Source organism: Apus apus, chromosome 5 (assembly GCF_020740795.1).
Source record: "Apus apus isolate bApuApu2 chromosome 5, bApuApu2.pri.cur, whole genome shotgun sequence".
Taxonomy (NCBI): domain Eukaryota; kingdom Metazoa; phylum Chordata; class Aves; order Apodiformes; family Apodidae; genus Apus; species Apus apus.
Window position 1 is genome coordinate 37,217,071 of NC_067286.1, and position 22,196 is coordinate 37,239,266.

General features: G+C 39.5%; 1 protein-coding gene across 2 annotated transcripts in view; it reads right to left on the minus strand.

Annotated features, from left to right (window-relative positions):
- Nucleotides 1–17,844, minus strand: part of PRKD1 (protein kinase D1) — a 126,254-nt gene extending 108,410 nt beyond the window's left edge. For both annotated transcript variants that reach the window (XM_051621757.1, XM_051621756.1), the window contains exon 1: nt 17,367–17,844. In XM_051621757.1, coding sequence (XP_051477717.1) covers nt 17,367–17,561 — 195 coding nt within the window. In that variant the 5' untranslated portion in view covers nt 17,562–17,844. The remainder of the gene's footprint in view (nt 1–17,366) is intronic.
- Between the last annotated feature and the right edge of the window lie 4,352 nt (nt 17,845–22,196).

The following is a 22,196-nucleotide window of genomic DNA, read 5'->3' on the forward strand; positions in this document are numbered from 1 at the left end:
TTTCATTTTTTCAGGAAATGGACGCCTATGTTTCTGTGATCTTACCTTGGGCTAAATTAAAAGAAATTACACAAGTGTAGAACAGAAAGCTTTCCTTAATCTTGATATAACTCAGCATACATATGTACATTGTTCCTACTTTTATAAGTGACATTTAAAATTTTTTGTGCCTCTCTCTTACACTTCCTTGCACAGTAAATCTTCAGTAAATCACTAAATGAGATCTTCAGTAAATCAGGCATGCAGCTGGAAACACAGTTAATAAAATTCAAAATTTGTTTCTGCAAGCAGAAATAAGGAAAAACAATTTTCTGATTGAAACCATTCCTGACATAACCATTAAAACACTTAGAAACGTTTATTGGAGTGCAACCACAGGTAGAAAACATTGCCTTCAGCTACTTTTCTTCCAGTGAACAGATAAAGTTATTGAGAGTGAAGACTACATGTTGAATGAACTGCATTAGTTTATTTTTAGATAGTTTATTAATTTGATGAAGTATTATTTCTATATCTCAAATTGGTATAAAATAATTTCAGAAAAATATTGCAGGTGTTATAAGAAACCTCAAAAACTCTACTGAAAGCTGCAGCAAGTTATCTTCTGTCTATGTATCAGTGTACTATTCACACAGCTGGTCCTACAAGCTGACGAAAGATGCACTGTTGGGTACAATGGCAGCATGACCCCTCGGTAACATGACTCCTCAGTAGCATGACCCAGAATTCGTTTTTGGACAATTTTCTTTGACAGAATTTAGAAAATGGTTGTAAGCTTTGCATAAATTAAAATACAAGCAGACAAGCAAGTGCCAGTCCAAGCATTTTGGATCCCATGAAAATAAATCAAATTAATCCATTAAATTTGTGGGTACCTGCCACAAATAATTCCCTGAAACACTTAAAAAATTCTCAGCTCAGGAGTCCAGGCAAAATGGTTAAAACTCCAGGAGCATGACTGTACTTCAACAGTTGACACAGTCTACTAGGCTGGCAAAAGCCACAGTTTTCTATTGCATTCATTAGCTTATTTCACAGAATGGTTGAGGTTGGAAGGGACCTCTGGAGGTCATCTGGTCCAACCCCCTGCTCAAGCAAAGCTACCAAGAAATAGCTGTCCAACATCATGTCCAGGTGGCTTCTGAGTACCTCCAAGGAAGGAGACTCCGCAACTTCTCTGGGCAACCTGTGCTAATGCTCAGTCACCCTCACAATTAAAAAAAGTGTTTCCTGATGTTCAGAGGGAACCTCCCATGCTTCAGTTTGTGCTCATTGCCTCTGGTCCTGTCACTGGTCACTGCTGAATAGAGCCTGGCTCTGATTATATACACTTACAAGATCCCCCTGAGCCTTCTCTTCTCCAGGCTGAAGAGTTCCAGCTCTCTCAGCCTTCCCCCATATGAGAGATGCTCCAGTCCCTTAATCATAGTTGTAGTCCTTCACTGAACTCTCTCCAGTATGTCCATGTCTCTTGTGCTGGGGAGCCTAGAACTGAAGACAGTACTCCAGGTGTGGTCTCACCAGTGCCGAATAGAGATGAAGGATGCTGACAATGCTTTATCTAATGCAGCCCAGAATACCATTCATCTCCTTTGTGGCAGGGGTACAGTGATGGCTCATTTCTGTTTAGAAATAAATGAGGAAGTAGTGACAACACTCCACTGTAGAGATTAAACACAGAAACATGTACAAAACACACTACATAGAGAGATGGCTACTGATAGTAACATTACAGGAGGAAAATCACATGGAAACCTCACAAAAAGCAGCTCAATACACAAAGTATGGAGAATAAAACAGAGGACACGGATGTTCTAATACATAATTGAGACTTAATGAGCCAGTGAAATGGCTCATACGACTCTTAAAAATGAACTGTACAAGTCTTCTAAATAGTCAGCAGATTAACTCAAAGCACAAAACTTTAATTTCTTATGGATTTATGTGGAAAACACAGCAGGACATTCAGACAGACATTTGTGGCTATAACTACTGAAGGGATTCTTTCAGCTGCAAATCACGTTGCATCCATTCTTGCAGTTACACAGTACACAGTGAAGCACATCACTGGTGCATTCAGCACAATTTCCCCTCCAGTGAAACCAAAGTTTAAGTCATGCACAGAAGGACTGTACATGCAAGGCAGACAAAAGGTATCTACTATACCAGAAAGAAAATGGTATCTTCTCAAAGCTCTCTGAGCACTATCATCCCTGTGTATGTACCCAAATCTGTACAGAAATCTGCTCTGCATCACTCACAGATGTGGTACACACCTAGGACCAACACCTGGAGCAAATCTCTCACAGGTGATAAACACACCATGTGAATATATGCTCCTAAACCTGTAACAGACTGCATAAATAAAATCCTAGTTCCTTTCTCTTTACTTTCTCTTTGTTTTACTAGTCACTAAGGCACTAGATTGTTCCTTAAATTCTTGGAACGCTTTATTCACCTTATAAGAATGTTTACCAAAGTAGTTAAAGGCTCTTCAAATTGTGAATACAACCAACAGAAAGGAAAGTAATGAGAATGAGAAGGTGAAAAGCACTTTGGCAGAGTACCTACAGCATGAAAAAGTACACATTCCTCAGAGAAGACAGGAATTAGAAGAATAAAATGAAGGCAATTGCCTTGCAGTCCTTAATAATCTCAGAGCTGAGAAGAGCCTAAGGAGAAACCTAAATCTCTAGTTCCATAAAAAAAAAACAACTGAAGAAAAAACAGTAAGTCTACCAAAAGACTGAACCAGATAAATCATGAAGTGAACTTCAAATTTAAAAATATGTTCACAAAGGGAAAACCTAAGTTTAATTAAGAAGGTTGAGTACAAAACAACACTACAAACATCTAAGGCCAGACAAAAAAAAAAAAAAAAAAAAAAAAAAAGGGACTGCATTCTGTGGAGACATCAGTGATTAAAAAGACTACATTTTCAAATGTTTTTCTTGATCAAAGTTTCATTAAAAGCAATACCAAAACAAAGTTGACTAACCCAGGCCAGAGAAAAAGAAAACAGAGTAGTCACACAACGTAGATGTTTCCAAAAAAGGATGACTCCGAAGAATTTCACCTAGCATTTCATAAAACAATTCAAAGGCATTTTAGTACCCTTGGCAACTGCATTTGAAAACTCAGATATAAGCAGTAAGGTGAGGCTTCATGGAAGACCATTAGATGTAAAAATCTGGTTAAAAAAGAGGAGTCTGGCTATATGTTACAGTTTTCATGCTAAAAGTACTGGCTCTTAACTATTGAGATTACTTATATGAACATGGAAGACAATAGTTAGGTAGTAAACAAATGAAATATCCTAAGAACAAGCTATAACAAACCAAATCTAAGTGCTGACAGGATAACGTGAGCTGTAGAGTTAGAGAGGAAGCAGCACAAGCCATGTATTTTAACTTTGACACATCTTCAGATATTGTTTGACACAGTATTCTTAGAAGTAAATTTGACATTACTTGTCCAAAATTGTCTTAAAACAGAGACAGAACTAATAGCATAACTTCACCCATATGGATTATTTAGCACTGTCATAAAGGATGTGCTGAAGACTGCAGAGAAGGGCAGATTCCAAAGGGGAACCTGGTTGTGGTCCAGTTCTTTACAGTTATTTCATTGACTATGCGAATGATGGGTCAGAAAATTCTCACCACATATGAAACAGTCAGACAGCAAGCTCATTAAGAGACAGGGTAGGAATTCAAGAGCATCTCAAGAAAAAAAAGAAGTGACTTGAATAAAAGAGGATTAAGTTTTACAAGGATGTGTTACTGAGAAACAGTGTAAAAAGGAAGCATGAAGGACAACTGTTTATCTAGCACTTCTTCAGAAAAAAATTCAGGGGTTATATGCTGCATATGAATGAAGACATAAATTTTTAAAATATGAAGAATAATGGTAGAAAAACTGATTGCTTCTCTAAAAAACGTCTTGTCAACTCACTCCACCTCTAAAATAATCATTAAAGAAACAGATGCAGGCTCATGTCTGGAGGGCAACTATTATGTTACCTTATTGGCATAGGCTTGTTTAACAGAGATCTTAATCCTGTACTCTACAGCAGACTGGCAAAGACAAATTACACAGATGAAAATTTTACATGGGAAAAGGTACCTTTAGAATATATTAATTCCCTCTTCGGAGCTGAGAGCATTACAAAAGTCAGTTGGATTTCCTCTCATTTTTGGCCTTCGGTTCATTTCCCTGACAAGTATGCAGATACTTTGTTAGTTCATGGATAGGGACATGGGGTTCCAGGGAGGGTAAAACCAACTCTCTAAGAATTTTATTTATTCAGCATATCAGCCAATTGCACCTTGTTAAGAGTTTGCATGTTCAAAACTATTCCATAATATTAAAAAAGTTCAATTTCATGCAGCACTAAATCCCTCTTTCATTTCTCACAAAAAAAAAAAAAAAAGCTGAAGAACAGCTCCATCTAACAGTTGCTACAGTGCAAATCAGCATATACTAGGTAGTCAAAAGTATATTCCTGTTTTTAAGTCTTTTTGTGACTTCACCAACCAAACCCTTTTCTTATAAGAAATACATTTTCTTGTGAATGTACAGGTATCAGTAACAAATTATCCCTAGAGGTCAAGTGTTAGGTGGATTTGTCTTTAAACAGAGGTCCCCATGAAAATTCTTATTTCACGCATTTTATCAATTTTTTAAGCCCATGTCTTACAAGACATATTTCTCGGTATCTAGCTAATCATCTGCTACATCATGAAAAACCATTTGTCAAGTGTCTTCAACTAGTAATCACAAAAATCTCTTATCATATGTCAGCTAAAAAAAATTCATGTCCAACCTCCATGGTTGTGTGATTCTGTGATATCCGCTTAAAGTATACAAGAAAATAAAAGTAGCTTTCTTAAAACTTAAAAAAAAAAAAAAAAAAAAAAAGCAACACCAACAAACAAACTTGTCCTTGAACACTGCCAGGGATGGGGCAGCCACAGTTCCTCTAGGCAACCTGTTCCAGTGCCTCACCACCCTCACAGTAAAGAAATTCTTCCTAATGTCTAACCTAAATCTTTCCTCTTCCAGTTTTGATCCATTAACCTTTTCACTACATGCCCCTGAAAAAGGTCCCTCTCCATCTTTCCTGTAGAAACTATTCAGGTACTGGAAGGCTGTGACAAGGCCTCCATGGAACCCTGTTTTGAGGGGCTTCTTTTATAATTTATTAAAAAATAAATAAATAAAAAAGCAAGCCAACACAAATTGTGTTTTGTCTAAAAACTGCATGTTAGAAAAATACAAAAGATGCCAATATATCAATCTGTCATGAAAAGAGACAAGAAATGTGATCTTGCTCAAGAAGAATGTTAGTTGTCTTACTAAGAAAAATGCTAGTTAGGATCTGCCTGTCCTGTAACAGTGACAGCCCAGATCTTGAGATGCTAGGAGGGAGGAGTGTGATGAAAGAAATTTAAAGCAACTAACTAATTTAGGAAAGTTCATTAATATTCTATCAATACTTAGGAATTTACATATAACTGGAGAACAAATAGCTTCTTTAATTTTGTCTGCTAAGGCAAATTAGAAGGCAAAAGAGAATCTAAGGATGCACAATGATTTGCATCCATTTAACCTAGCAATAATTAATCTTACAACTGTAAATTCTGATGTAAATTTTTTTACGCTTCAGCAAGTTGAAATGCCTGTCTCCCATATGAATTCTCTGCAACCTGATAAGCCTGAGCTCCAGGGCAGCCTACCTTCAGCCAGGTTACCTGGATCTTTGTTCTACTCAGATTTTGGTCTCTTCAAAAAAACAGAACTAAATTCTCTTTGATATTGCTAGTCTTCCATTAAATGTAACTGAATCCAGCCAATAGGAAGGAAAAAAAAAAAAAAAAAAAGGAGGGGGTGGGAGAGCAGAGATGACAGAACAATGAGCATGTGAAGTCTTAGACTTAAGGAAACCAAGATCTAGTTTCTTTCAATAGAGTCCACTCCATCTGCCTGTCATTTGTTCCCATTCCCCTGCTGACCTTTCATAGCAGCTGGGCAGTAAGCAGGATCAGATAACTGATAGAAGGTAAATACATGCTTAAATGCTACATACACAATATTCAGTTCAAAAGAAAAAGTACACACTCTGAAACCCCAAACATTTACATACTGAGCAATTATTCTAATCACTATTGTATGAGATAATGAGAAACTGAATAATGTTTGAATCGGATCAAAAAAGACTGTCCAGATTCAATTATTAATCTCCATATATAGTACATATAGTTAAACAGAAATTCTAACTTACTGAACTGAAAAGCTTTTGCTGTGGAATTTTTAAATACTAAGAAAAATTGTAAGCAATAGAGAACAGTACAGTAGCTCAGGAAACAGAATTATCTTTATAAATAACAGAAGATTATAATTTCTCTTTTTTAAATTTTTTCTTCCCTATCATCAAAGCATGAAGATGAAAGTAACTTCCTTAACAACAGTTTTACTTCTAGACTTTCTCTGGAGGTTTAAAATATAACATTTAATTAAAACAAACAAAAAAAACCACACAAAAAACACCCATAAAATACTATAGAAAAATAGCATTATTTCCAAGAGAAAAAGAAAGAATGAATGGCATAGCAAAGCATGCAGGGAAACTGCAACTATTTGCAACTTGATGTAAATTCAATACAAAACAGAAAAAACAGTTTTCAGTACCAATTTTCAAGTGGTAGTCCCCAATATTGCTACCTAAGAAACTGCAAAGGATTAAATTTAAAGTATTTTATTGCACAAAACTAGACGGCTAAGCAGAAGTTGTATAGTTTACTTAATAATGGAAAGTGCACTCTTTTTCTCCTCAATTTTTATCCCTTGTAGCTGCAGAATCATTCAGGTTGGAAGAGACCTTGGGAGGTCACCTAGTTCAATCTGCTACTTAAAGCAGGGTCAACACTGAATTCAGATGAATTAGAAAGCTCCAAATTAGAAAACTAAGTTTGTAAGTCCAAAAAGCTGAGTCAACCACAACATTAAGAGTTTACAGCAGCATCTTTCTGATGACCAAGACAACTGTACATCCCTTTTTGATAATAATGGGCTGCTAAAAATAATCCTCCAGTGATGTTTAACAACTATATGTATTTCCTTACTTACACAGCAGTTGAAGCAATAAGAAATGTAAATCTTAAAAAAAAATAAAAAATTGTATTGGCCACCTTTTTTTGTTTCACTGACAATGTGATGGCATCAGAAATGGTGATTTCTACTTTTCTTTTCCCATCCTGCTTACTTAGAGAAGACACAGCAAACTCCTTGTTTCAATGAACAAAACAATCTCTGGGATACAAACTTTTCAATAAAATATTCCCTGACACACTTCAAAATAGAATGTTTCATGGAACACAGATCAAAAAGAAGACATCTCCCCTTATTGTGCTAACGTTTCTGTATTTTGCTACAAAAACTTCAGTAACATTTTACTCTGAAAATATGAAAGCAATTTCTGGCTCCTTTAAAATCAGAAAACTACACATTTCCAGGGCACAAACAGTTGAAGAAGACTGAAAAAAAATATCTCTCCTTAAAATGAAGAATTAATTAGAAGGATTTAAAAAAAAAAAAAAAAAAAAGTGGAGGAATCTTCTTTTTCTAAATAAATATGGCTATTACATCACATCTTAAGCCATGTGGAATATCTTAGTGTTAAAAACAGCAGCTTGACAGCAGTATCTTTGAAAAAAACCCTATGAGAAATCTATCCTAGATTGTAACCAAAAATTTGTCGTGGAAACCTGTGGTTAGCAAAAATTATTAGTAAAAATCACCAGCCCTTTCAATATGAACTAAAGACCTCAGATCTTTTGGATTACAAATAAAAAATAGTGTCACACTGGGAAGTGGCCTGCCAAATTATCTGTCCTTGTGGAATGGTGAAGGGTCAGTTTGTGCAGAGATGAAAGGAAGGAATGATAAAATGAAGTAGTACATTCATCTGCTGTCAAGATTGCTGTAAGTGGAACATTGTGTAATTTTTCAAGGCAGGAAGACAATATACTGCTTGAGAAGTGAACTGATGAGGACGTGCTTGATTCATCTGTCTTCACAGGGAGGACATGTGCACGTTACAGATGTTCCACAGGAAAAAAAATATGCATTATTTAGACCACACCTTGCAGATTCCAGGGTTCACAGAAACATTGGAAACTCTGGAAGTTATCTAGACTTCTCACTTACAGCAGGACTAATTCCAACACAAGTTTTTGTTTACCCAAGACCAAAACCAAAGGACAACATTTCAACAGCCTTTCTAGATACCTGTTCCAGCACTGCACTCTCTCCTAGAAAAAAAGGTGGGGATTTTTTGTATAATATCCAGTCTGAATAATTTTCAAACCACAATTTGCAGTCTTTGCTCTTTCAGCCTCTGTAACTAGCTAGAAGTTCCATTACCTTTCCACCTTCCCTTAAAGAACTTAGTTCACATCAATAACTAATTCAACACTAGAATACAGTTCAAAATCTCCTCAGCTCTGTGACAGTTGCCAAATAAAATAACTCAAATGGAAGGAAGAAAGAGGAAGTTTATACTAGGTGGTAATTTAACCTAGATTAAGAACTGAAAGGGAGAACACTGGCATTTGTTTGTAGGTTTGAAATGTGTCATTCTCTGGGTCAAGTTCAGATGGCATAAAAACAAAAAGCATGAACACAAACAGATTGAAGACAGAGCAGAGATAAGTTTCTAGATGTAAAGCACAAATATTTATTTTCCAAATTGTTTGTTAGGCACGAACTATGGTAAAATCAATCTGTTAGCTGGTTATCTGAACTCTTTCTGCTACAATGACTTATTAAGCCTTTTGTGACGAACAGGCCAAACATATAAATACTGTTATATGAGAAGGACAATAGAGACTGCAAGGTTTAATTTTCCTTGGGAAATGAAGATAAAAACATATAGTCTAGATTCAAGAAAGCCTTTCCCTTCATCTAATTCCCCACTCCCACACAAGCACATACAGACTCTTACCCAAGTTCTTTCAATGTTCACTTAATTTTGTTTTTTTATCACCCCCCCTAAATTTGTTGTATAGGACAGCCAAGTCTTTAGAAAAAACACACTGAAAACTATGTGGGTTTGGAACTGGACTGCTTCCAACACATATTCTACATATTTGGCCGTACCCCTTATAACATGGTATAAGAAGTGTACCTGAACACATAAAGAAATTCACACATATTGCAAACATCTGAAAAGTTCCATTTTATGATTCTGGTGTACTGTTTTCCCATTTTCCTAGATGTAGTTGATTTTGGGTGGCAATATGAAATACTCAGACAGATAAGATCCGCACTTACAACATTAATTAGGGTCAGCACACCCAGGGTCACATTATGTAAACAGGCAGCAAACCTGTAATGCAGCCCTTTAAAGCTGATGCAGAGGAGGACTGAACTCCAGAGCAAAATGTGAAAGCTATTACAGCTAGCCTGAAAACTGTCAGTAACTCATACTGTCCTCTTTATCAGTGAGGTTTCCTTCACCCCACCTCATGGATCAACACCACAATTTAAAAAGCTCAAAATCATATAAACAACCTTTTGTGGCCCAAGAATCTATGGGGCTTTCAGGACTGTTGCAGTCTGAATACAGACCCCTAGCATACATTACATAAGGACATTTCACGCTGCAAAGAGGGAGACTACAGTTTACTTTATCATGACGGTCCACATACATTAGTAATTTCTAATGTACGTTAAATTATTTGTCAGGTGGTACAAAAAAGATATGAAAGTTGCTGGGTTTAAGCATGAGCCTCTTTCAGGCAAATTGCCTCATAGCCAGAATGTTGTTCCCAGTCCCAGCTGTGTCTTGTCTGTGCTTCTGCAAGTGACAAGATGCTAACAAAAACTATTTCTAACACTTGCAAAAAATAAATATATTTCTCAAGGTTGATGGGGGTTTTTTATAACTTGAGAAGAGAAGAAACAACATGTTTTCAGTCTGCACAGGACATGTTCAGATATGGTTCTCTTAATGCATACAACATAGAGGTTATAGAGCTGGTAACTGTGGTCATGGTTTGCAGCTTCTTTTCATATACCTTTGTACACGTTGTGCTTAAAATCACATTGAAAAGACCTTTTTATGTTGACCACTAATAAAAGCCTCTAAATGCCTCCTTTCTTCATTCAGGAAACAGCAAAGATCTAGATGAGCTGAAGTACATTCATGATTCTTACTTTCTTAAAAAAAAGAATAAAATTGGACATCTTACAAATTTTGATCAAAATACCCAGCTTTAATGTCATAACTGATTCTGACTGCAGAACACACCACAGGCTATGACTATATCTAACAGAGAAAAGTACAATGCCAAAATACATTTTGCATGAGGGGAAAAGTGAAAGCTTATCTCTTGACCCAAGTTTTCCTCGGCTGAAGAAAACAGAATTAGAAGAAACAAGCAAAAGGACCCCACAAAAATGTGGAGGAAGATAAATTAAAAGACAGCAATATACACTGAAATTTACATATAACTTTATGCATATATCACTGTAATATGTCCACACTATTACATCTACATTATAGTGTGATACCCTACACTACTTCTCTAACCTTCACATGTTGTTGCAAGCAGTTAAAACCTGAAGAGGATTTGGAAAGCAAAAATCTGCTTCAGGAAGTAGCTGACTTGAAATGAATACTTCAAGCATTTATACCTCAAAAGTTTAAGACAGATATGTGCAAGTTATTTTAATCTTTATACAGAGTTTTGAAGTGACATCAAGTTTGTCATCATCTTAGACTGTTACATGAATAGAAACATCTAAAAAAGAAAAGTACCAGAAAGCAAGAAATCATTTGGCAGTACTAGAAGTTTTGTAAGAGGAAGACAGAAGTTGAAAGCCTATGAAAGAAATTTGGTTTGGTCTGCAAAATCCTGGACATTCACAGGGCCTCCAAAAGCCAGAAGAATTTAAATAAAGGTGGTCTCTGGGAAGAGCACTGAGAATTTCAAGCTGAACATCCGTGCTTACCCTAGGTAAGGGCCCTAACAGCCAAGCATAGAGAGGCATTGTATCAAAAAATCTCCTCTCATGAAGCAGTAAAACACAATGAATGTTACTTGTGGAAAGAAAATAACTGTCAAAGATGGGGTAAAAAAAGATATCAACAAAATGAGGATTATTTTTTCTTTTACTCTTATATAAACCTCACTCTTTTGGAGTTATGACACATAACAAAATTCAGGTAGCCTTTCTAGCAGAATCTCTACAATGAATCCTATGTAAGATACACTGAAGTCTGACATGAAAAAATGCAACAAGTATTTTACTAGAACAGATTTCACATCTATCCCAAAACTGACAACTTGACATTATGTGAGAAGCATACAATAGTTCCAGAAGACAATTTGAAAGAGAAGTCTTCCTCCAAGAGGCTTGAGCCAAATATAAGTCAATTGCTACCACTAACTAAAGACAAAAATACAGCAACACTGTTGTATTGGGAAAATTAATCAAATATTTCTAGAGAATACATTGACCTGTGGCACATGTTTCTGTGTAGAGGCAGAAACAAAACATTTGCCAACAGCTACTGAGCATTTAGAAATCTGCACTGGGCAGCTAAACTGAATTCACCTACACTTTGCATAAACACTTGGGAGAGAGATTTTATTTATATCATTAATTGCATCTGTGTAACTGCAGCGGTATCATATAATGTCAACATAAACTTGTCAACGAGAGGGCTAAGCGAAGAAGTTGTACCATTGCACAAATGTAAAAAAAAAAAAAAAAAGACAAAAAACAACCTACAAACAATGCATGTGCTTATCATTGGTTGCTGGACTGTCAGTCTCACTATGCTGAACTGGTCTTTATCAGTTTTAATTTTTAATTTCACATAACTGTCTTTAAAATTATTGCTAACATAGAGTCACAAAAAATCCCCAAAACCAAACATATATTTAGCAAAAGCTTTTTAATCTAAATAGTTTCATATACAGAATTAAGTTAAATAAGAAACCAAAAATAACAATATGCAGACTTCAAGAAGCATGCTTGTTTCCTTATAGCCACAGTATAACACACATGGTAACCATACAGCCAGATTTCTTCAAACACAGAGGGGGAGACAAAAAAAAAAAATCTAGATAAGAAGAGCCAATAGTTTTGGATATTTGTGAGGGATTTCCAGAAATCACGGGAAAATACCTGTGACAAGATCTGCACAAATCCATACAAGGATCAGACACTTCAAGTATTTCACACACAATCCACAGCTCAGATCACCTGCATACAAGCAGTAAAACCACCGCACCTTCAGGACACACTGGGTTTACTCTTCTTTCTCAGGTCATCTCTGTGGCTTATCAGACCTCGGGTGTTTCACATTCACTGAGCACACGTTGATACAGGCAACTTCTGTCTGTCTGGGAAATGCTGCAACTTCATTAATAAATTCTATCCTTTCTCTGGCAATAGAGCTTCACCTCATCTGCCATCAGAGAAGCATCTCATATGCTTATTCTTCTACTCTTTAAAGATCATTATGGAAATTATGTATTTCCTGGGACAACCATCAGTAGGACTAACACAAGAACCACAGAAGACTCCTTCAATAATTGCCTTAAAAATTAAAATGTCAGCTGTTTTGGTTACAAGTCTGTTCTCTACTCAAAGCTCCATCCTGTTTCTTATGCTATGAGAATTCATTCGATAGCCTTTTATCTTTGGCAAGGAATTTCTAAAATGCTCTAGATAAGTTTGTGGCATTAGACCAATTCTCCTCATCTGGGTCAGACAGAATATATAATAAAGCATTTCTTAAAAACCCCACAGTTTCTTTAAACAAATTCAAACTTACTTCCTTTCAAAGTTATGCTTTCCCTAGCGTTTTCTCACACATGCACCAAAAGTAGTTTCAAATAACCTACATACACTGACTTACAGTTTCCATGGTGGAGAATAATGAAGGCAAAGTAAATAGAAGATTAAATGGTAAACATCAGAAGTCTCACTTAAGTTTATAAGAGCAAGATTAGAAAATTACTCTCACATTGGAATATGCTTATATGCCTAATGACAAGGCACCTCACATTCCTAAAATGAAACTTAACAACTTAGTGTTTTCACAACACAGGCAGCAGGAAGCATTAAGTGCAGAAAAAGGCTCACTTCAGGGAATAAAGTTTAACATTGTGTTACCACTGTGTACCAATTAAAGACTCCATGAGACCGTAACTTTAACAGATAAACAGCTAAAAACTTTTCCAGAACATAGGAAGACTGTGACTACAGCCTAAAATGTAGCAAATACATGAAATGTCTAAATCCGTGTGTTTCACTGACGGTATATAAGTTTTGGTCAGCGCTGTAAAAACCTCTCAGTTTCTCTGTTTATCCTGAGGCTACAAATCTTGCTTTCTAGTATACTATTTACCCTGAGTTCATAACCCACTTCAAAGGAAATTATTTCATTACCAACAAGCTCTTTTTTATTTTAGGAAAGTTCATAGATTTCAGGGAGAAAAACAACAAAATCACGAAAGAAGAAATACATTACCCATATAAACAAACCCCATATGTTTTCACGGCTGCTTGAAACTCTTGAAGGAAAGGTTAAATATATTTTCATGTCAACCTTTGGAAAAGTTCATTTCTTTGCTCAGACCACAAGTTTAGGGATTCTGGCCCAAGAAAACGAAACTAAGCTTTTGTTTTGTTTTGTTTTCCCATTTTGTTTATTTAAGAATGCATTAGATTTCCCTTACCAAGGAGAACCAGAAGTACAACTGGATGCGTGGCTGTTCCTGAACATGTCTGGAGTGATCCTCAGGAATGCTTTAAAAGGTTCTTGGTTGGATTTGTGACAATTCTCCTAATTTAACACTTACAATTTAACCTTACATAAAGACAAACTGGGCACAGTATTCCAGCTACAGTGTGCCACCTGAACCACCTTTTTATTACTTTTCTTTTTGCCCTTTCCCCTTCCCAAAGTGGCCTATTTTCTGTTTATTACATTGTGGGTTTTTTTCTACTGTGAAATTTCAGAATTACCCAAACCAGTGAAACATCTACAACACTACTTTTATAAAACATTCTGAACTATACACAGCCTATGCAGATCTTTTTTTTTAGCTCCATTTCAGATCAGATTTTCTTTCTTCTATTTGCTGTGTTTTTTATTGCTTGCAAGTTCTCTACCTTCAAGTGCTGCAAGCCTAGCTAACATCTGATCTTCACGGCTGATCTAAGGGCTATGCTATAAAACACACATTCTCAAGTCATCACGTATTTACTTGAGAACTCAAAGTTTTAAAAACTTGGCAATGTCACTACAGTTGCCCCACACAAATTAGGTGAGGTATAACAATAACAAACAATTTTAAAAAACGGAAAATAGGCATAATAATTAGTTTACCATTTGAATTAAAAGTGTATTAGTTTGTTTAAAAATTTCTTTAAAGATTCCTTCGTCTTTTCCTAGTAAAGTCTTTGATAACATAATCATACCAGGCAATTAAAAATATGCAACATCCCTACTTAGTGCATTCTGCATTATGCTTTTGCCCTGAAGGAGTGGTTCTGCTATGTGCAGCTAGCACAGAAACGGCAATAATTCAAACCATTTCTCTTCAGAAAACAAAGACTGTGTTTTACAATATCCTCCCACTGTTCTTGTGGGGGAGTCAGCCTAGAAGTCAAACACTGACACATATTTTGCAGTTGATCCTCATTTTTTGTCAACCATATAATAATTTAAATGCTAAAATTCCATTTCAACTAAAGGAAACATAACCCCACATGCACAAGTCCCAGTGTTTTAGTGTCACTGGTTTTAAGAAAGGCAAACAAAATACACAAATTCAAAGGAATCAAATTTAGTTTTCTTCAGAGCAGTTCTTAAGAGATTTAAATATGTTTGAATTTTTGCCTGAAACTGGTATGTACCACTTCATCTTCAGATCACTAAGAAAATTTCCATTCTGCTATCTTAGGAGGAAATTCCTCAAAGAACGCCGCTCATGGAAAATGAAGAAAAAAACCCCACATTTCATTCATTCAATTTTTCACATCATATACATTAGATTATTAATGTAATTATACTCTACTAAAATTATAAAACCTAGCCTCTGTACTTCAGATGCTGTTTAAAGTCCACTAGCATGAATACATGCGAACATAAACTTCTAAGTTATACATAGCAATAACTGTTTTCTGTATGTTCATGCACAGGTTTATTGTACACTATTTATAAATAAAACCACCATATAAAGGTATGGAAATATGGTTGGTTTACATATAAACACACATGCATACATAAATATGTGTATATATACACATACACCCCCCTCTACATTAACATTATACTCAGGCCTAAGTATGTTCCATTGCAAACTTTGAGACACTTAGTTCACTCTATGATAAATTTTGAGTAGCACTAAGTTAAGTTGGATTCTAAATCTGTGCAGGAAAAGGGCCACAAATATCTTGACTCAGGTAATGCCCACATTACCTTGAAAAAGGCTCTCTATAAACAGATCATCTGACACTGATAATGAAGAGAATTTTGCACAATCCTAAAAATAAAGTTGTGTACAAGAGGACTATTTAAATACTTAATACCACACCATGGAGACAGAGTTGATTTTAGCAGTCTAACATGACAGCCAAAGAGGAAAACATAATGAGGTTTTCTCTTCCTTATATACCCCTTAAACAACTTTGGGACAAAACTGTTACCTGGTAGGCCGCTACTTTACAGACCCAATGAAAGGTGAAAATAGTGTTACACTTCAATGAAATACTCTTTACAACACAGCGCTACATGTACCTTATAATTCTAGATACCATGTAATTTTTTTGAAAATAGGGTCTCTGCCACTATGCCAAGTAACTTTGTTTATGCAAAACACCTCATCACATTTAGTGAAATGTTAGCAAAGTCATGTGTACAAACATACCTACAGGTTTACACTTAAAATATTCTGAAAACTGCATAACATAAAATTAATCTGTAGAGTGAAGGAAGCAGAAGCCGCTACCTGAAGAGAAACAAAACCAAAGCATATCTTTCTTCCAGTTTTCCCTTTCTTTGAGCCACTTCCTTCTCAACAACCTCGTAAAAGCAGACATTGGCACTCTGAAAGACTAACTAGAATAAAGTTCCTCATACAAGTGTGGTGTGTAAAGAAGCAGCTAAATTATATGCTTTTACTTAGTCAGGAAACTGCAATGAATTAAAGTGCTCATAATTTGTACGCCTGTACTTACTCAACTAAATCTCACTCTTCGATAATAAGCCAGCGCATTTAGTTTTCTTTATACAATGCTACATTCTTAAAAGTAAAGCTTTATTTTAGTACCCGTGATTGTCGAAACACGGAAATCAGAAAAGGCACAGGCCGGCGGAAGTTCAGACGCAAGCCAGGTGTATTTTAGCGCGTTGCGAGAATCTCACCGCACTTTTGGTGAACTGTGCCTAGAGATGCTACCGCTTCAGAGGAGCAGCGGCGAGTGCCGCCCCCACGGGCAGTGCCACCTTTGTTGCCGGAGCCACCGCAGCCGCCGCGGGACGCGCCGCCGCCCCCAGCAGCGGCCCGGCAGGGCTGCCTCCGTCCCGTCCCGCGCCGCCACCCGCCAGCTCCCGCGGCCGCGGAGCACCAGCCCGCCAGCACCGCGGCCCCCCCCTCCCCCGGCGCGGCGCCCACCTCCGCGGCCCGGCCCCTCCCGTCAGCAAGCGGGGCTGGGGCGTCGCGCTGCTCCCCGGCTCATGGCTCCGCCGCTGCCCAGCACGGGAGAAGGCGTACGAGGAGCTTCGCGCCGCTTTGAATCCTGGGCTCTCGGGCTTGGTTTTTCCTTGTTGCTGCTTTTTTTTTTTTTTTTTTTTTTTTTTTTTCCCCAGTGGAAAGTTTCCTCTCCCAGCAGAGGCCGGGACAACGCGCAAACTGCCCCAGGGCGCCGCGCTGCCATCACAGCTGACAGGTTTCTGCCTCCCCCCTCCCTCCTTCCGCAGCGTTAAAAAGCTAGCAGAGATCCGGCCGGGGGTTGTTTTTAGTAACAGCTATTAGTGCAGCTAATTGCATCCATTGCCAACAAAATAAAAGTCAAGCTGGCATGCGAGCATCCCACACGGTGCCTCGTCGGCATCGGGACGGGGAGGGGGAGTGCGGCAGAGGAAGAGCTGGGGGCCCGGGTGAGAGAAGCGGGGCGGGCGGCAGGGGAGGCGCAAGAAAGTTGCGATTGGACTCCATAGCCCCGGAGCCGAGCAGCCGGGGCACCGGGGAGAGGAAAGTTCACAGCCAGCAACAGCACCTGCGGGCAGCGGGTCTGGGGGCGGCGGGAGAGGGCTCGGTTGGGGTGGGATTCCTTCTTACCTTCTGGTCGACGATGGAGCAAGCCATTTCCCGGACGTGCGCCAGGCTGAGGTCCCCCGAGGAGTCCTGCAGCAGCAACACCGGCTCCCGGCTCAGCCCGATCTGGAGGTGGAAGGCGACGCCGCCGCCGCCGCCGGTAACAGCCCCCGGCGGCAGCAGCGGGCTGGGCGGCCGGATCAGCGGAGGGGCGCTCATCGAAAGCTTCCCGCCGGAGCAGCCGCCGGAGCGCAGCGGTCAGGGCAGAGGGGGAGAGGCGGGCGCCGCGGTGAAAAGTTTGCGGCCGCCCCGAAGGCGCCGGGCGAGTTCCCCCGCGAAGTTTCAGGGAAGTCCCGCCGAGCTCCTCCCGGGTGAAAATGGCGAGGGGGGGAGGGAGGCGGAGGACCGGGGAGGATGCAGACAGGAAAAGGCGGTGAGAGAGACGCGAGGGGGGAGCCCGGCCCAGCGCCGCCGAGGTGGTGCCGCCGCTCCGGCTGTTGGCGCTGTGCGCGGCGCGGGGGCGGGACGGGCCGCGCCCTCTGCCGGGGACGGGCCCGGTCCGCCGCCCAGCCGGGCCGGGACGGGCCGAGCCGCTCCGCTCCGCCACGCCACCAAACGGCGGCCGCGTCCGGACAGGCGGCAGGGGCCGACCTCGGCGCTGGGGCTCCCGGGCCGCCCAGCCCACGCGGGGCCGGCTGGTCCCCCCGCGGCGGGGCTTCGCCTCAGCCGCCTCTGGTCTTGCCACCCGGCCCAGTCAGCGGGCTGTGGTGTTGGGGAAAGGAGAGCCTCCCTTCCGTGGTCACCCGCGACGGTGACCTCGAAGTTGCATTCATCCCGCCTCGCCCGGTCCTCTGCGCCCTCCCGGGACGCAGGTGGAGGCAGAGCCTGGGGAGAGTCGGGGTGTTCCCTGGCCGGCAGGCAGCCTCTCCCGGGCAGGGTGGCAGCAGCTGCCCCTGAGGACGGAAAGAAGGGCCAGGGCAGCGGGAATTCCGACTTGGTTCCGGCTCCTCTTCCTGGCCGGTCAGCGCTGTGCCGCCTGCTTCAGCAGCCTCCGTAAGTTTGGGGGAAGAAACAAGGAACAGCTCCCACCTATCTCCTCTCTCAAACTGCTTCCAGTTTCAGGTACGCTTTGTGCTAAGGAGGAGCTCCCTGCCACCTAAAACCAGGACGTGTTACTCTTCCTAGTCCTCGGGATTGGTGCAAGACCCATCCATTTGCTCAAGCCACAATGATGGCAAGCAATGTTTAAGCTAAAAAGTCCGTCCCTAGTCTCCACTTGGAAATCTGTGAAGGCAATGGAAAGGTGAACTGTAAATATTTTAGGTACCAATGGAGAAACTCTTTAGCTATATATATGGTAGGTATAAGGATGGCAGAACTAAATGTATGTTTTTAAGTGCAGTGGTTGATGAATTTTACAGACAGTTTCTTTACAAACTGCTTTTTTGACCAAGTCTACATAGTAGACTTTTTTCTGTCACATGAGGAGTAATAATATTTAACTATATTCTTAGGCTTTGGTGTTGAAAATCATACTTAATTTTGCTGTTTTCTTCAGTATCTCTTTAGGAATGAATCAGTTTCAGTACAGTAGTGTACCCTGGCTATGCTGGGTAGCATTGTGACAAGCTGTTTCCTAACAGCTCCCCATATACTAGATGTTTTGGTGCTTGGATATTTTGGAGCATATAGGTTTATACTCTCAGGTCAGAGCCTGTTGAGGCATTATAACTCGTGCAAACTTCCCATGATCCCATGGCCCAGCTAGTTATTCTGTATAGGAGCCAACACAATAGGACTATGAGGTCCATCTATGAATCTGTAGTACGAACGGCATGTGAGGTCCAGGTGCCATCCCTGAATGGCTGTCTTAAGTTCAAATTCAAAAGCAAAGCCAGAGCCACATCAGGTAGCTGGGGGTAGTTTTTTTCTGAGCACTGTAATTCCCACTTCGCCGCTGTTGAAAGAAGCATACTAGAAGACCCTGCAGCCCTGCCTCTTTGTTCAGGTGATCCTTGAATGCAGTGAAGTGCTGTAAGTGTCATCAACCATTCTCAGAATGCTTCTTCCTTACAGCTCACTGTGGCAAAAGTAGATGTGGCTCTGATGGCAGTAGGGGTGATGAATTGTCCCCCTTTCTTCTGCCCTGGGCGTATTTAATTATAGGGTCACATTAATTGAGTGTTTTACAACATAAATCACATGATGACATTTGCTTTCAAGGGAAAGAGTGGAAAAATGACAGTTGTATATGACCTTAGCTGCTATCAACTGTGTTACAGCTCCTCTGCAATTCTTAAAATAACCAGAGAGGTAGCAGTAGCAATGTTAAGAATTATATATCGTTGGTTTTCTCATCTGTGTGAAAGGTAGTGATACACCTCATAGGTTGTGTCTCACCCACTGATCCACATCCTCTGTGCAGACATGGGCACCCAAAAAGATCACAGCATTTTTTAAAAGTTGTAGGTTGCTGAGTCTTTTGATTAGTGTATCAGCCATGTTGAATACACCTTTGTAACTGGAATAGATGAGGACAGAACTTTTCAACACTCAGTCAGCCAGTCATATACACATGCTATTTATAAAAGGATTTGGTGAAATCATATGATGTGATCTTGAGTACAACCTCACCTGTTGTACTGACTGAAATGTCATCTATTTCATGATCCTTCCAGATGGACGAATTACTGCGCTGATGCCAGGGAGGAGAAAAGACCGTCCACAGCAGTCTGTTCGCTTCCCTGTGACCTGATACAGTCTGCATACCTGGTTGAGCCAATCTATACATGCATAGTTGGAAAAATCTCTGGAAGGTTAGGTTTCACTGCACCTGTACAGATCAATTAAGCAGTACTTGAACTTGCAGGGAAAAAAATGAGTGTGTTGCACATGGCTACACATTTTATGCATCTGGGTGAGTAGAAAAGGGCAGTCAGCAGGGGATGTCATTGTATTATTACATTATAAAAACCTTTCCCAATTCGCCTTAAGGTGCAGTTGCTGTAATGTTACTTCAAATTGCTCTATATCACTGCAGTATGAAGAGTGAGTAGTGATCCGTGTATGTTTTCATGTATACTTGTTCTTCCGCTGAAATTATCTTCTTTTTTTTTGGCTTGTTACATTGCATAGATGTAATTCTCTTCTATTTGTTGGAAATACAAATAATCCCCTTCATGATGCTTTTCTCCATGTGTGATATAACTGATCCTTTTTTTAACAGCCAGCTATCCATTTGTCTTTCTGCTTTTTAACACAAACAATTACATTGTGCATGTTTTAATTTTTATAATTTAAGATCAAACACCTGGAAAAGAATAATACAGGATATGGCTAAACAATGGAGAATATTCTATAAGACAGTTTCTTGGACATAGATGGTGTTAGTTTTTAGATCAAACCTGTTGACCTAAAGTTTAGTTCTGATATGTTTACATAGAGAGTAGCACACAGGTGATTATGATGAGATGATTACTACTGGTTTTGTGAGACAGATAGTGAAATATCATATCCAGTTCTGGGGTCAATATATTGAAAAATAGGTTGCTTGGCAGTATACTCAATTGTATAGTGTGTCTTGTCAAGGAGAAAATACTAGGACTAAAGCAGAGAAAGAAGGAACTATCAGCCATCTCGGGAAGCTGGATAGAAAGTGAGACTGGAAAAAAAGTTCAGATTTAGCCATAATAATTTTTAGTCATTAGAATGAATAAGCAAATAAAGTGATAGATAACCTTTTTAATATTTTCCAATTCAGACTGAGTTTACTTACACACAAGCTTTTGGGCTCACTACAGTGGTAACTTCTTTGTTTCTCAAGGTTAGAGTGAAAGATACTGAACTTTGTCTACTCATTGTATTCTTAATAGGATCAAAAAAAAAGAAGGCAGATTTTGTTGTCTGTGATGGAACACACAAATTCAAGGATGTAAAGATAGTCATCTTTCTCCCTTGAGATAAGTGTATCTTTTCTGCCCCAGAAGGAAGGCATCATCTGTCCAGGAAGTAAGAGAGCTGGCATAAACCCTTTGTTCCTTAGGTCACTTGCACTTGTTCACCTTTGCTGGACTCCATAGGCTATTCCACATAGAGCAGGAGCCTGTGGAAGAGGATCTTCTTCAAGCTACTGCCCAGGAGAACAACAGATTTTAATCCTTTAAAATTTACCTCCTCAGCCTGCAACAACAGATCAAAGGTAAACATGGACAAAGACACTGTTCGTTGCTGAATCAGGCTAATACCTGTTTTTGCCTTCTACCACAAACATTTCTCTGTTTCTCTCATCTCACACATCACTGAACCACACACACCTCTGGGCTTACTGCTTTGAAAAGGCATCGCACTGCCGTTTTTATCAAACAGTCCAGCTTCTCGGCATATTGACTTGCATCCAGTCCACTATAAGCTCCAGATCTCTTCCTGCTAAGTAATTATTTTGTTCTTATTTCTGTATATCTAAAGATGATACTTTCCTGCACAAACATCCTTCATTCTGTATGGAAACCCTTCCTATTCATAGAATCATAGAATGACTAAGGTTGGAAGGGACCTTAAAGATCATCTAGATCCAACCCCCCTGCATTGGCAGGGATGCCTGCTACTAGATCAGTTTGCTCAGAGCTCCATCCAACTTGCCCTCAGGTAATTCCAGGGATGGGGCTTTCAAAAATATGCTGGGCAATTTTTTCTTGGCTGTTATACCAATTTGTTGAGATAATTTTAATGTGAATGACAAGTGTTTCCATGGCATTTGCAGACCATATCCTTTTTTTGTATAATCCCTAAGTTAAAAGGTATAGTTATTTTTCAGGTCATTAATAAAGGATTGAATAAAACAGGATTACGTACAGA